General features: G+C 35.0%; 3 protein-coding genes across 3 annotated transcripts; all 3 read right to left on the bottom strand.

Annotated features, from left to right (window-relative positions):
- Positions 1–234: 234 nt before the first annotated feature.
- Positions 235–4,632, bottom strand: LOC121260954 (GTP-binding protein YPTM2-like). The gene is made up of 8 exons (XM_041163059.1): positions 4,357–4,632; positions 3,061–3,133; positions 2,676–2,723; positions 2,547–2,594; positions 1,401–1,472; positions 1,112–1,267; positions 899–1,002; positions 235–644 (listed from the first exon to the last, which is right to left on the bottom strand). The coding sequence occupies exons 1-8, from the start codon at positions 4,368–4,370 to the stop codon at positions 551–553; spliced, it is 609 nt and encodes a 202-aa protein (XP_041018993.1). The 5' UTR covers positions 4,371–4,632; the 3' UTR covers positions 235–550.
- Positions 4,633–8,057: 3,425 nt separating this feature from the next.
- LOC121260951 lies at positions 8,058–9,183 on the bottom strand. The gene is made up of 2 exons (XM_041163056.1): positions 8,731–9,183; positions 8,058–8,489 (listed from the first exon to the last, which is right to left on the bottom strand). Exons 1-2 carry the CDS (start codon positions 8,993–8,995, stop codon positions 8,293–8,295), a joined length of 462 nt encoding a protein of 153 aa, XP_041018990.1. The 5' UTR covers positions 8,996–9,183; the 3' UTR covers positions 8,058–8,292.
- A 1,051-nt stretch (positions 9,184–10,234) lies between these two features.
- On the bottom strand, positions 10,235–12,639 carry LOC121260290 (flavanone 3-dioxygenase 3). Its single transcript, XM_041162116.1, is given in 3 exon segments — positions 10,235–10,811; positions 12,029–12,276; positions 12,403–12,639. Coding segments are annotated over 3 exon segments (1,062 nt in total).
- Positions 12,640–16,193: the final 3,554 nt, after the last annotated feature.

Genomic DNA, 16,193 nt, shown 5'->3' with positions numbered 1-16,193 from the left:
ATGCCCCACCAGCTTGATCATGCAAAAGTCTTCAGGATAAAAATCATTTGATTTCAACACGTGTGAAAAACTGTTGTGAGTGGGGAACATTCATGTGTATTTTTCAAAATCTGAAAACCCCCATGGCATCCAAAAATCATAGATGAAATGCAAAGCACGACAAAAACGTAGAGTCATTATCTACTAATTTCTAGCACAAATTTTGTTTTTAAAAAAAAGGAACTGAATACGGTCTGACAGAAAGGGCACCTCTCTGCCAAGCTAACATTTCATCATTGTATCAGCAAGCTACTTCGAATTTAGTATGACAAAGATTAAAGTCGAATTACTAGACACTGACTGTAATAGAGAATGCCTTGTGGCTAGAATAAGATCATTTGTACATACCCTTTAGAAACAAACCGAAAAAATAATGGAGTGAGAGAAAATCTAACAAAGCGACCGGACGTGCATATCATAATCATATGGTATTCAGGGGGTTCTTCCACTTCGATTCAGCGAGAAGGCTGCTCTTACATGCCTACGTCCAAAGGAATATCGAAAGAAGCAACTAAGAAGAGCAGCAGCCAGACTTCTGGTTAACAGGTTGTCCTCGTATCTGCACTGTTGGTGCTCTCACATTGTTCATTGGTTGACTCGCCATCCTGCAAAAAGTGATGAAAGAATTACTTTGACCATTGAGAAAAGGCAATTGCACACGAAGATGGTACTTGAAATACAAGGAAATCCTGTCCCCAAGCAACTTAACCAACCATAACAAAAACTGAAGCTGAGTATTTTCTAACTCGCTCCTTCGAAGCTGTCCAACACATGCTTTTTCCTTGTAAATTACGTATGCTATACCTCTTCTCTACTCTATTTCCACAAGATATAATTAAGTCATATACATAAGAAGTACCTATTCTTGATGTCAGCAGCCATGGCCATAAATGCCTGCTCCACATTATTAGAATTTTTAGCACTCGTCTCCATAAATGGAATGCCAATTTCATCCGCAAAAGCCTATTAGAACCCATTCAGATCACATGCAACAGCATTATTTGGGTTATCAATAATCCAGTAAAAAAACAAAATAACCAAGGTTTTGCCATTGAAGGAAACCAGCTTTTACCTTGGCGGTTTCGTAGGACACAACTTTATTAGCAGTAAGGTCACTTTTGTTACCAACCAGAAGCTTGTTTACGTTCTCACTAGCATATCGGTCAATTTCACTCAACCATTGCTTAACATTATTAAAGCTCTCTTGGTCTGTCACATCATAAACTATCTGCCACACATGCCAAGAACATTGTGAAACAAATTCAATACATTCACACACACAGATGACAGACTCACTGCACAACCATGAGCAAAGTGCCAAAAAACCTGACACGGAGGAGAGAGAGAGAGAGAGAGCTTACTATAATGCCATGTGCTCCACGGTAATAGCTACTGGTGATTGTCCTAAATCGCTCTTGTCCTGCAGTATCCCACTGCAAGTTCGAGGAGAGAGAGAGCAGGTGAGTTTCAACAACTAGATAGAAACAAAAGCAACTTGCACAGAATGCCACAACACAGAAAGTTGTGGATATGCACCCCATTCTAATCTATTAACACTAGTAAAACAATGACACCATCCAAATATACATCTGCATGAAGATGGTCATCAGTGAAAAGCAAATATCTTAGAGATGATTCTGATTTTCCAGATCATCTAGTAGCCTTTTTTATCTAGTCTCCATGCCTTTATAATTTTAAGCTTCTCATTTAGTTAGAGCATATATTATTGAGTCATTCAACTAGGACATTTTTTTTATAAGATAAATTTACTAATGAGCAGAAAGGCACTACCCAAGTACATAGGGAGTTAACATTTGATACACCTAGCCAGATCTCAGAGATTGTTATGTTCATTTAAAATAGGATACTGTTACAATCCGATATCCTTTTCAGTTCTTTTCCACATCATAGTAATTTGCTATGTAGATATCTAATGGCTAATCATGAAATAAATCAAGATTTTATTGTATCCCAGAAATTGGAGCCACAATCCCCTCGAAGACATCAATCCTTAATGTGGCAGAACTGTATCATCATATTCCACCAAAAAAATATCGTAGAACCTTTAGCACCACAGCTACTAGACTTATTTTCATATCATGTTTCTAATGATAGCTTCCAAAACAATACAATAGAATTTTTTTTTTTTATAAGTCGATAGAAATTATCACCACCATAAATACTATACTTATATTTACAACATGTTTCTAGTGATAAATAAATACAACTCTCACACCCTCGCAAGGTTTAACCTGTGACCTCACCTTTCACATGTTTCAAAGGGAGGAGATGCCATTTAATCCAAAGACCATTGGATTACTTTCATGTCACACTTCCTATCAGATAGTTCAATAACAAGGCAAGGCAGACACCCGATAATAGTAAAAATTGATTAAACAGAATCTTAACAAGACTTCTTTGCAATTTCCAATTAATCAGCTAAATAAATGCCCGGGAACTAGCATGACGCCTCCAAGAAAACATAGGGGAGAATAAGTCGTACTTACAATTTGAAGTTTTATCGTCTTCCCATCTTGCTCCACTGTGCGTATTTTCTAACAATCGGTGGAAAAGTAGAGTTAGGATCATATTGCTTCACTTAAAATAGCATGCACTAAAACCCAGGTGATACTTACAAAGTCAACTCCAATTGTGCTAATGTAACTGTCCAAGTACGAATCATCCTGTATCAAAGTGATGAAAGACAATTCTTATCATAAAGGGTGGAAAGAGTAAAAGGAAAGTTCAAGAAAAGCACAATGGCTTCAGTATGCTCGGCAAGCAGAAAACTTCCAGCAGTGACACAAACATCTTTTCCAGGCCCACCCTAGCACGAACTAGGTCTCAAATTTTCTTCTTGGCAAGTAAGAAAGCAAGGATAAACATATACAAAATGGATGACAAAAAAAAAAAATTTGAACTGGATGAGAATCAATATCCAGGGAGGCACGCAGCGGAGAAAAATATCAACCCACAACAAATTGGGGGCATTTAATGTAGCCTGGCTTTTGGAAAGCTTACAGCAAATCTCAGAAGAAGACATGATTTGCCAACACCAGAGTCTCCAATAAGCAAAAGCTTGAACAGATAGTCACTGCAGAAGAGAACATTAAAAATAAATAAATTTGTCCCCACGATTTCATCTGAGTCACGAAGCTGTAACTCATTTTTAACAGATAAATCTCTGTACTCAAATATAGAACAAAAGGATTCATGGGGCTAAAAATAAACATTATTGAGGCCTTAGAAAGAAATTCAGTAATATCTTCAATTAAATGCTTGGGCGTGATCCTTGTCCTGACAACGACTTAGTGACAAGCATATGGTATGGAACAACAGAAAATAGTATTCATGTGCCTAATCCCAAAAGCGAATAGCCACTAATGAAGGAGCATCTCCGAGATTGTGACCACTAATAAAAGGGCTCAAACAGCCCCCAACAGCAGCTTGTTAAGCATAGAACCTAGCACGTTCAATTCAATCCTAAACTTCAATTAATTATATACTTAACTTCGAGAGAAGGATATAGTTGAGAAGATTAGACAAAAATATCTTAATATATTTGCAACCTAGTGGACGAAACAAATATGGGATGTGTACATTGAGCGACACAAAAAGATGAAGGCGATTGGGCGCGTGCACACCATACAGAAAAGAGTTATGCCATCAAACTAAACATTGAGATCTGAAACCCAAACACTGTCGTTGGTCAACTTATCGAGGTTGAAAATCGCAATCCAGATAAAGTGATTATATCGCAATGACGGAGACGAGTACTCTCATGAGAAAAAAAAAAATTGTAATTGCACACCCAAGCTAAAGCATTCTCGTTGCAGATCTAAACAGCCAAGGAAAAAAATGCTTCCGGTTAGTTGCGATTACGATCATAAATCTAACAGTACGAAAGCCTAATATTCACAGCATCGAATAACCAATAAGAGAATAAAGCATTAAAGTTTCATTTATTTTCTTTCCTTTCCCGATTCTTTTCTTTTTCGGCAACCAAACAGGAAGGCGAACTAAATCGTACGAATTAACTGATGAACCTTCCCGAATCAACTTAATTTCCTAAAGAGGAAAAAACTATTAATTCATGCACCCATGATCCACCACCCTAAAAAGCACAAAACAATCAGAGATCTAAAGAAATTTTCCAATTCACGTTGCATTTGGTTGCAAGAAACTACGAACAAGATAAAATCGCATTCACAACCGATTCAGAATCTTCTTTTCTATCTCCTCTCAATCTCTAAGCCACCAAACAGAGGTTAAAGCTGTAACAATCCCGACGAGGAGATTGACATGGGAGAGACTTACTATTCAGGATTCATGACCGAGTTGTTGTCCTCGTTGTTGGCGGTGGTGTTTAATCTGCGAGGAGATCGACCGGGATAGGACCGGCCAGACCGGGAACAGTAGACCCGGTTATGGTGTTAAAGAGGGCGGTGTTCGAATTGGACAGTGAAACACAAATGGGGGAGAATAGGGATCGTAGAGAGATCAGAAACGAACAAAGGATGCTGACGAAACCGTAAACTTCGGGTTTGCACGGATCTGAGTGGCCCATGCACATGTGATGTGATATATTTCAGTGGAGTTTTTTCTTTTTTGAACTGCAGTTATTTTATTTCGCTACATCATCATCAACATTTAATTAGCAAAAAAAAAATATATATTTAATTTAAAAATTTTAATAATATTATTTTTAAGTCAAATTATATCTTATAAATAATTTATTAAATATGTTATTCCTATCGATTAATAAATATAATTTTTCATGTCAGCATATTAATTACTCTATAATCTCTTAAAAATTAATTTATCGATTAATTAATTGTAATTTTACTTCTTTGAGGAGATTTTGTCATTCTTGAATATTTATTAATGAAATTCATATTAAATAATCTAACATATCAATTACTAAAAAATAAATATTTGATATATAAATAAATCTCAAAAAAATAAATATCACAAATTAGTGTAGCTTGATCTTCCACGTCAAATTGTTAAAATTTTTTAATTTAAAATATATTTCAAATTTTGTGAATGGTAATTAAATGATTTGATTGAATATATTTTATTGGGTTTTGGAAAGATAGAGACAAAATTTAAATAAATATATTTTAAAATAAGTATTATATTGAAGTTTGTCAAAATGAATAGATAAAAGTAAAAAGTTATTTGAATATAATTTTTGAATATAATTTTTATTTTAAAATTTATAAAAGTTTATTGATTTTTGTTTTTGAATAATGATTAATTGAAAAGTTTAAATTTTAAAATAAATAAATATTTTATGTTTGAATAATGTTTATAAATAAAATTACGAGATTGTTTAGGACTTTGATGTTACCCAAGCATGCTCTTAAGAAATTTTGTAACAATTCCTTTCATTTAAATTTCACTATTCCCTGAAAATATAAATATACTTTGTTCAACATTTTTAATGTTTGATGCGCAGAACCTAGTAACCAGTTTTTGGTTTATGTTAATTTAATATAATTTTTTTGCAATTATATACTGATTAATTATCCCTTTTTTTAAATCTTAATTATTAATTCCAATCGTGAAAACTTATCTCACCAAATGTTGTTTCCGACGACAACTTTAAAAACAAAAATAAAAATACGAGTTTATTTGATATTATAGTGGCAAATAAAATAAAACACGCGGTAGAAAAAAGTCAAACAAATAACTTACAAAAGGAGAACCGTAATGAAACAATTATTCTTTTAATTAATCTTTTAGTTCAATTAGCCAGTCTTTGGTTAATTATCGACATTTCAGTACAATTTGAATGATTTTTTTTAATAATTATGTTAATAAAATTATATCGTGTTAAGAAAATGTTGCTTTATAAGTGGCATTTATTCGTCTGGGAGGGACCATAGGCAACCATGTTAATGGCTAATCCATTTAGCTGCAGTAAGTAATGGGTGGCGTTATTATTGGTCGTTGGGGAGATGCACCTAACAGAGTAATACGTACACCCACTATGATGAACAAACAAATGATCTGTATTCTTAAACAAAACTTTATTAATCCTCTCTCAGAAAATTTTTTCGTTCACCGGGGGGAGGGGGGTTGATGTCTCGGCTCCACCCACCTCCCCTCCTCGCCAGCCACGATCTTTATTTCCTTTTATATATGTTTTTTTCTCTCTTTTTTAGTTTTCTGGTAGCATCGTTTATCTTTATTGATTTGTTGCTTTCCGACGACTTAGGGTGGACACACGCCCCTTCCTCAACTTCTCTAGGTGCCGATCGTCAAGCTAGCAACAGAAATATGCTTATCTATGCAGCGCATTCGCTTCACACGCAGCTTATGCTACGCGTAATCCTCACCCGCCGCCTCGCCTTGGAAAGCACTCTGCCACCACACGCGGCAGTTTCGAGTTCTACGGCTTCGAATCTTCTAGATCTGATTGTTCTCTTCACTCCAGCTGTGATGCGTGGCCTGCATGCGCCACCACCTCCAGTAACGCCCCCTAGTCGGCGATTCGTCACTGTTTTCAATTACTACACTATGTTCATGCTTTTCCTAACCAAAGATCAAGTGAAAGTGGATGTGACAGCTCCTTCCAGTCAGTCCAGACCAACACGTTGCAACACATCCCTTTATACTACGGCTTCCAGCTGCAATTTTATAGTCTGTTCATCAAACTATTTAAAAAATGTCACCAAGTGGTCTCTCTTTGTGGGAATTAGGTGGAAGTCAATCTTTTGGCTCCGATCACCCCCTTTATTTTTTTACTTTTGTGTTGTGACTTGTATTGGCTTTGAGAAGACTTTAGGAGATTCTCACCCCACTGAACTTGTATTTTGTATCCGTTAATTTATCCATAAATGATTTATTTGTCGAGAAAAAAAATGATCTGTATTATTTTAGTGAACTTTATTAATTAAAATATTATAAATTGAATCTAATAATAATTTTAATAATTTATAAATAACATCACATTAACGTAACGTTGTAACGTGGTATAATTAAAATGAAACGAGGATAGTAATTAACCACAAAGTATTAGAGACTTGGCTTGTTTGGTTATACAAAATCGAACCAAACTATTACATCTCAACCCGTCTTATATAACCATTACAACTTTATCAAATATTAAAATTTTATATTATAATAATATTTTATTCAATTTTCAATAAAATATTTTATTTCATCTGAATTGCGTAACCAAACTAAAATGAAAATAGTTGTGCTAGTGTGCCGCCCAACTTTGACCGCTAGATGTGCCCGCTAGTATAAAGTTATTTTTTTATTTTTATCTTCTTTATTTTTAATTTTTTTAATATATTTAAATATTTTTAAAAAATAAAAAAATATACTAATACATAAAAAATCATTTTCTTAATTGTTAAGTGAAAAAATTAAAAAAATTAAATATATAAGCTGTGAAAATAAAGAGACAAATTCAAACAAATTAAATCACTTTTGCTCGAAAACAAATTATTATTTTTGACAGACAGTGTCACTTCTACAGACGCAGGAAAACTGTAATTACCAAATTGGTTTAATTATTAAATAAAAATGAACTAGTTTTATAGTCCAATCAAGTCCTTATAGTTTTGGACCTTGGATGGATAACAAGCAAGCATATGAACGTGATGGGTGTTCAAACATTGAAGAAATTGTGGCCAGGAAATTGCCGCGCCAACTACAAATTAAAGGGGTCTGAGTCATCTGACTCCAAAAGGCACCATCTTTTTAGTTGAATGCATAACCATACGAAGATGCACAAACAAAATGGCAACTTGGAAACGACTGTTTTGGTTGGTCGACATGCTCTAATGCTTTTGAATTACCATCAATGCACCCAATAATAATATCTAAACGAATTAATCGTCAGAAATGGTTTTATTTTATTTCATCTTATTATTATAATTTTTTTAAATTTTTATATAAAATATAATAAAAAATTAAATTTTTTTAAATCTTAAAATAATAATAATATTAAAAAACAATATTTTATTCAACTTCTAATTTTTATCTAAAATTATCTCATTTCATATCACTATTTAAACAAACGGTGAGTCTATAAATTATTCAAATTTGACGGCTTATGTTATGAATTGAAAAAATATTGATAATTCACGACACAAAATATTTATTCCATTGCCGTCCCTATAGAATCTGCCGAGAGCAAAACAATGTCGTAGCATTTTTTTTTTTTTTTGGTTTGAAGGGCAAAATGTAGGCAAAAAGTTAAAAACATAGCAGTGTAATGCATTACCCACGGAGGCATCATTTGAAAGATCTGAGGGCCAATTTGATTGGACCCTTGCGACCTTCGAGTTGTTTCGGTGAGTCTATATCCCCAAAATCGACTATCGGCAAAGCACCCGTTTGAGTGCCATCACTATCAGTATCAAATTCTCCTTCGAGTGTCAATCCTTCGATTCTTGCCGCTGCTGAATCTCCTCTGATTCCCACATCCACTTCTGCATCCAAAATCCAAAATGCGTGTCAATTATTTAAAGAATAAACATTACTTAGGGCTCGAGATTTTCTTGTTTGGTTGCCTAGAACACATAATGCTAAAAAAAACTTCATAATAATAAATATCGGTTGAAGGAATTCCACATTAATGTCTTGCTGCTTGCACCATCAAACTCGTTTGAATGTTATAAAATGGCTAAACCATCAAATAGAAGGCTTCCTTTTGGGATTCGGCAGAGTTACCCGGATTAGAGAAGAACCAGAGAACAGTGGCGCAGAGAAGCAGGACAAAGGGTATGACATGCACGGCATTCTCTGCAAACTTGACGCGTGCCCTCTCTTTCTTAGCCAACTCCGCGATAGGGTCATAGACAGGCAACTCATTATTGCTTTCAAACGAACCTGTCAATCTCTGCATGCTCGGCGACTCCTTCGTCGAAGGTGAGGGTCCATGCTTAAAGTAATCGTCGCCGTCAGAGACGCGGCTCCAGCTCGCCGATCTATACATTTTTGTTTTTCTCCTTGGCAGAAAACGGAAGAATGAAAAGAGAGAATATGAAAAGCAATGGAAATACGAATCTAAAAGAATGAAAATCAGAATGTTCGTGTGTGCGCGCCACAGAGAGAGAGAGAGAGAGAGAGAGAGAGAGAGAGAGAGGGCCGGGGGAGGGAGCGAAGGTTGCAGTTCAAGAAAAGTGGATTGTTTTTGGGTAAATCAGTTTCGTATTAGCCTTGACTACCCTTATTTTTCTGTGGCATAATAGATTGACTGGATCCATCATTTTTTACTCTGTCAGCCCTAGATGAGAATGAGATGGCACTTTGTCCTTAATTATACCGGATTTGAAGCCAAGCTTTTCTCTTTTTATTTGTATCCTCTGTTTTTTGGGATAAAATTTGGAATGTGTCAAAGTTTTGGATCGTTTGGATAGTGAGATGAGATAAGATGAGATGATTTTAGATGAGTTGAATAAGTTATTGTTAAAATATTATTTTTTAATATTATTATTGTTTTGAGATTTAAAAAAATTAAATTATTTATTATATTTTATGCGAGAATTTAGAAAAATTATAATGATGAAATGAGATGAAACTATCTTTATATCCAAACATGATGTTAATAACTTTTAAGGTTTCATTTATTTTTACAGATGAGATGAATTGTAATTAAAATTAAAAGTTAAATAAAATATTATTAACATATTGTTTAAGCATATATATATATATGTATGTATTATCTTGTAGTTAAGCATATATTATATATATTATCTTGTTTTTAAAAGATAATATATATACACCATGGTTTTAAAAGATAACCGATGGTGTAGACAAATAATATTTGAAAGCACTCGAAATAACTTTAGAGAGAAGAAGAAAAATAACCCTTCGGCCTTTGACCTTCTAATAAATTTGAAGAGTAACCTGGCCTCTTTGCCGCAATACATGATCCGGTACATATCAAAGGCACGAGAAAAAAGCTAGATACCTTCCTGGCTAATATATAGAAAACAGGGGCACAGGAGCCTACCCGCAGAAAAAACCCAATAGGCCATATATTACTGGATCCAAAAACCTAGGGGCTTGAAAATTATATAAAATGCAAGCCAACAAGGCTGACTTGTAGCCAAAACCAAACTAGCAGAAGACTATATTTCCAAACAAACCCTATAATGAGTTCTCAGAACTTTAATTTAGGGAAATACGAGCTAAGAATTAGAACACCTTCAAAGCGAGTACATTAACATTATTATCCCTTCATCTTAAGCGTGTCAATGAAACTCTTTCCCTCCCCAATGTCATTTTTGGAGAGAAAATCTAGAACATCTCTGAAACTACTTTCTTTATACCCCTTCGGATGTTGTTCATCCACAAGCTTTTTGGCGGGCTTCATCAGCTCATCCATGCCCAAACTTTGTAGGCTAGCAATGGAGATTCTAGTCCTGTCAGGATTGAGTGAAGCCCTATGCACCACACTCTTGTAAAAGCCATTGCTCAGTACCTCAAGATGGTCGCCCGCATGCACTTGTAGGGCACCTTGAAGTTGCTCGACTGCTCCCCATTCTCCGTCATCCTTGTCCATGATTTCGAGGCCCCTTGAGCTCTGGAGGACAATGGTTAAGCAGCTGTAGTCGGAATGAGGCGGTAACCCAAGTGAAATATCCGGTTCTGGACACGGTGGGTAGCAGTTGACTGCCATGACTTGCATTCCTTTGTCCATTTTGTCGCTCAAGTATGTTGAACCTAAGCCCAAACCCTCGGTGATTGCTCCCATTAGGTCTAAGCCAAGCTTTCTCACCTCCGTAGAATAATTCCCCATTTTTTCCCTGAGAGAGTTTTCTTTCAGCCAAAGATCAAAATATGAAAGTTGGATGTATGTCGACGAGCTAGCATAATTAATTATGAAATGTATCCGTGGTAAAAATAAATAAATATATATTCATGTATATATTTAGGCAGAAGTTGATCATCTATTATATATCTAATTACACTTGTTCTTGATCATGTGTGTGTATACATATATGTTTAACATGTAACCGTGCATGATTATATTGGAAATAGGATTATTATAAGAGACATGTTATAAAAAAAATTTTACACTACACGCGTTCTTCTAATCAATATATAATTTATCATTTTATTTAAATATATACATATTTAAATATTAAGATAGAATGATAAAAATAAAAAAATTATATATTAATTAAATAGAAGTGCATGTGAAGTTTTCTTACATAATTTATCTTATTATAAATAATTTAAATGAACACGATCTTCAATAAATTAAAGACGGTGGCTGTCCTTTTGTTGACAATAAATAAAAATATCATGCGGACAGTATGAAAAGAAACAGCGTACGTAATAAAGCAAGATGCGTGCATGCATGTGATCGTGAGCGACGACACAACTTAGCCGAAATCATGTGACGTACAAGAGGCCCGAGCTAGGCCGCATGCAGCATTCGTGCTATAATATTATATATACTAGATCATCGTCCAGTCGACGTATTGTATTTCTATATATAAGACCTACCTACTTCAATACTAGCTAGCTAGTTAATAATTAATTAATAATATCATATATTTGTGTTATAAATAGTACTTAGGCAGCATATATTGACAAGAAAAATAATATATAAAAGTTAAGGACATACAAATCGATGCAAGTCCCTTAATTTATAAAATGCACGTGGGGATCCAATTTAATTTTTTTTTTTAAGTAAATCTCACATTTATAAAATAAGTTTGTATTAAGCTTGCAAGCTCTAAACTAATACTCAAGATTAATTATTCTAATGCAAAGGTACGTTGCGTATGCCGTGCGCGAATGCACTTATCATATATATATATATATATATATATATATATATATATATATATATATATATATATATATACCTATCGAATGACGCTAGCTACATTCATCGAGAATCGGTATAAAAAAGGGTACCGATCGAAAAAGATACCGATCAGTGTTACTAATCAGTAAACTTTGTCGGGAGTATCATTTTCCATACCTATCACTATCAGAAGAAAATAAGTACCTGTAACTCGGTGGATTAGCAGGCCATGCATCGATCCAGTCCTCCAAGGGATTCGCATAATGCTTAAGGAGGTCCCTCCAAAACTGCACCTTGTCGATCCCATCCTTGAGACTTGTCGCATACCTCACCGGCTTGCGAACGTCGTTGGACATGAACTTCATCTTCTCTCCGGTTGGCAACTTAAAGAAATCGAATGCTGAAGAAAGAGCTCCGTCCAGCACCGATTGGCAAATGCCATGGTTGACGATCTTGTACGTACATGGTTGCCGCCGCAAAGCCCAATATTAGCGCAGCGTATAACTTCAAAACATAATTACGTACAAATCTCGCTGCCTGAAGCTAAATTACACAAAATGAATTCTTCATATGCTTACCTGGAAGAAACCCAAACGCTGGCAAGCATTTCGAATGTCTTCGATAACGACAGACCGTCGAGCTGGACCCTGTCTCAACTCAGCCAAATCAACAACGGGAACTTTGGCGGCCTATGAGTGTAAACTCTCTCGTTGTGGGGCTGGAACCACGTAACAATCGAGGACGTACGACAAGCCTCTCTCTTGTGCACTCTTTCCTGTCGAGAATGAGCTCGAACTTTGATGATCACCCGCCATGCGATCGATCTGAGTCCTGAATTACAGAATTGCTTCTCAAAGATAGGTGATTTGTGCTTGAGAATGAGACTCAGATGGTTTGGCAAAACATGCATGCAGAACGGGTTTATATAGAGATGTTTTAGGCGGTTCCCATGCAAAAAGTTGAACTTGCTTAGTAGGGTAGCATACTTTGTACAGAGACGTAAAGGAGTTTTGCGTCGAAGGGATTAATTAAGACTAAAATCCAAAAAAACACCTTTCACATGCAGTTATATGCACAGTTGTGTGATTGTAATTTTGCTCGCTCTGGATGTGGACTTATTTATCAGAGCGGGTCAAGAGTACTAGCACTCGACCTTTTTTACATATATATCCATGCGTTTGATGAAAATGTGATATGCTGATATCATATCTGCATGCCCCCGTTCCTACTTTCGTAGAGCGGTCCACGTTCTATGCTTGTGATAAAGACTCTTGAAATATGTGCTATGTTTATTTGCCAGAGTGCCGGTGGGATTTATTGAAAAAGATCTTGAAGATAAATATATTTTATATACTCTTATAATAAGAATACTTGTTTACATACTTGAATAATATTGCTTAATAATTACTCAAATATTTTGGTTTCTATTATTCTGACAAACTTTATTCTTATAAATAAATTTATTACTAAAATGATTTTTTTTTTCCAAATATATTCAATATATTCTTTGATCAGACTAATACGAGCATTGTGCAAGGAAATAAGAGAAGGGGACAAAGAGGAACTTTTATTTCGTATAATGAAGATTTTTGTATTGGGTAAGAGTTCTTCTACTTGGAAGTCGGTGTTCAAAAATACACCCTTCATTTTATCGACATTGACAATACTTGATTTGTAAAAGACTTTAATTTTAAATTTATCTAATAAATCAAATATTATTATGTCAATAAAATTGAAGGTGTGTTTTCTTGTACACCAACTTTCAAAAATTCTGAAACGTATACTCCACATGGAAGCGGTTCAAACTTCCAACATGAAGATTTTGCATGGTTCTTAATTAACAATAGAAATTTAGAATCTAAGTCGGCTCAAAACACAAATATATATATATATATATATATATATATATATTAAATAAGTGTGAATAGGGGATGAACAGTATTTTTGTCCACTATTTTTTTTTCCTATTTTGCCCTCTATTTTCTGACAAAATTCTCATTGTTTTGTGTTTTTTCTTCATCTCACGGACGGTGTAAAGTATATTTTTACAATGTTTCACTTATCTCTTTATAGCTTTTTTCATAACAAATATGGAGTGAACAGTGAATTTTCATCCATTATTTTTTTCCCTATTTTACCCCTAGTTTTATGATGAAATTTTGTTTTGTTCTTTTTTGGTTATTTCTCAACCAACTAACCTTTTGGTCATTCTACATTTCTATAGTTCTATCTGTTTTGTACTTATTTAACTTTCCAGAAACTGTTTCATTCATCTTCTTCGCCTCTTCGTTTTCTACTTCTCACTTTTCCACACAAAATTTTCGGTGGGCTTCCAATTGATTCCCCTTCTTCTGAATCTTGGCATCTTCTGGGTATGCTTTTTTATTATCCTCTCTCTGATTGCAGGATGTCTTAATTCTTGCAGAATAATTAACTACATCATTGCATATGCATCACACAAAAATCAAATACGCAAATTCTGTTTGAATTTGTGCAAGTTTAGCAAAAAAATGATACCCATATAGACGAAATGTTACGGGCCAACGTGGCCTTGTGGCCCATGTGGTCCACGAGGTCCAGTCCTTACGAAAGTCGAGATGGGTTTGCAAGCAAATAAACAAACCAGCTATAAATAGATCAGTGGTCAGTTGACTGAGTCTTAGAAAGTAAACATTATCATAGGATTAAGGTGGTCATGTTTATCATTTTCTTTTCAAATATTTTAATTTCTTGTATTTAGGCAATTATTTTGCCAGTCAGTTGGTTTTGTTATCTTTAAATATTAAGGAATAATAACAAAAAGGCAGAGAATTTTGCCTAGCATAATCTTTGGAGATCGATCATCTCGAATTGATCCTCTTTATCCATTTATGTTATCACTTTCACCAGCATACACATAACACGAAAGCAAGGCAGATCCAAACACAATCCCTTAAATTCACTAAATAAATCATACCCATATACACGAAAAGAAACCAAATCTAAAAATAAAATCGAATACTTGTAGATCTAAAAAAGAGAAAAGGATTTTCTCAGGCCATTATAGAAATGAACACTTAGACCAAACAAAATCTGTGAGATGTTGGAATTTCTAGAAGTTGCGTAAAAAAAACATGCCGATTGAAAAGGTAATACCTCAAGCGAACTGCTGTGAGGATCTCTTGATATTTATAGGAATATTTACAACTATATACGTTAACATTGTTACAACAAAACAACTATTTGAATTTTAAAAACTGCTATATAAGTAGAGAATCCTCTTGATTGTCTCCGGATCCTTCTCTTCCTGATTTGTCTCCAGATTCTTCTCTAACAGATTCTCCTCTAATACCCCCCTCGAAGTTTGTGTGGTGGAATGTGGAAACACGCATAACTTGGTATGATCCAAAAGATACTGCAGTCTAGCAACCCCTTTAGTGAAGACATCTGCTAGTTATAGTTAAGAGGGAACAAACGCCAAACTAAGAACCCGTTGAGCAACAAGCTCTCTAACAAAATGGTAGTCGATGTCGATGTGCTTAGAGCGAGATTTGTTGACAGGATTTGATGCTATAAATATGGCACTGTTATTGTCACATAGAAGTTTTGTAGTAGAGGAGAGTTGGATATGTAGTTCACGTAATAGCTGAAGTGTCCAGGATAGTTCGGCAGCTACAAATGCAAGAGCCATGTATTATTCCTCAGTGCTGGAACGTGCGACGGTGATTTGCTTTTTAGAACACCATAAAATTAAATTTCGACCAAAATAAACAGCAAAACCTATAGTAGACTATCGAGTATAAGGGCAACCCGCCCAATCGGCATCAGAGTAACCAACTGGAATTGGGCAAGGATCCCGTGACAGCTGAAGACTATACTGATAGGTGCCTTTAACATATCGTAAAATACGCTTCAAGGCACAAATGATCAATAGTAGGAGCATGCATATATTGACAGATGGTATTAACACTGTAAGACAAATCTGGACGTGTGAGAGTCAAATATTGCAAGGCTCCAGCCAAAGAGCGAAATTGTGTTGCATCTGAGTATGCTGTACCAGTTCCAGAAAGATGAGAACCGACCCCAAAGGGTGTGGAAATTGGTTTGCAATCCACCATTTCAGCGCGAGTCAAAAGATCTAGAGCATATTTCGCTTGACTTAAAAACAATCATTTGTCATTGTGAATAACCTCAACACCAAGAAAATAATGAAGATCACCCAAATCTTTCATAGAAAATTTGGCGGCAAGACGATCAATAAGAGTACGAAGCATGGTTGGACTGTTGCTAGTAATAACCATATCGTCAACATACAAAAGGAGATAAATAACACCATGTTGACCATGATAGACAAAGAGAGAAGAATCTGCACGGCTCGCAAGAAACCCAA

Source organism: Juglans microcarpa x Juglans regia, chromosome 4D (assembly GCF_004785595.1).
Source record: "Juglans microcarpa x Juglans regia isolate MS1-56 chromosome 4D, Jm3101_v1.0, whole genome shotgun sequence".
Classification (NCBI taxonomy): domain Eukaryota; kingdom Viridiplantae; phylum Streptophyta; class Magnoliopsida; order Fagales; family Juglandaceae; genus Juglans; species Juglans microcarpa x Juglans regia.
The sequence above is the reverse complement of the archived record's forward strand: the minus strand, read 5'-3'. Positions and strand labels throughout refer to the sequence as shown.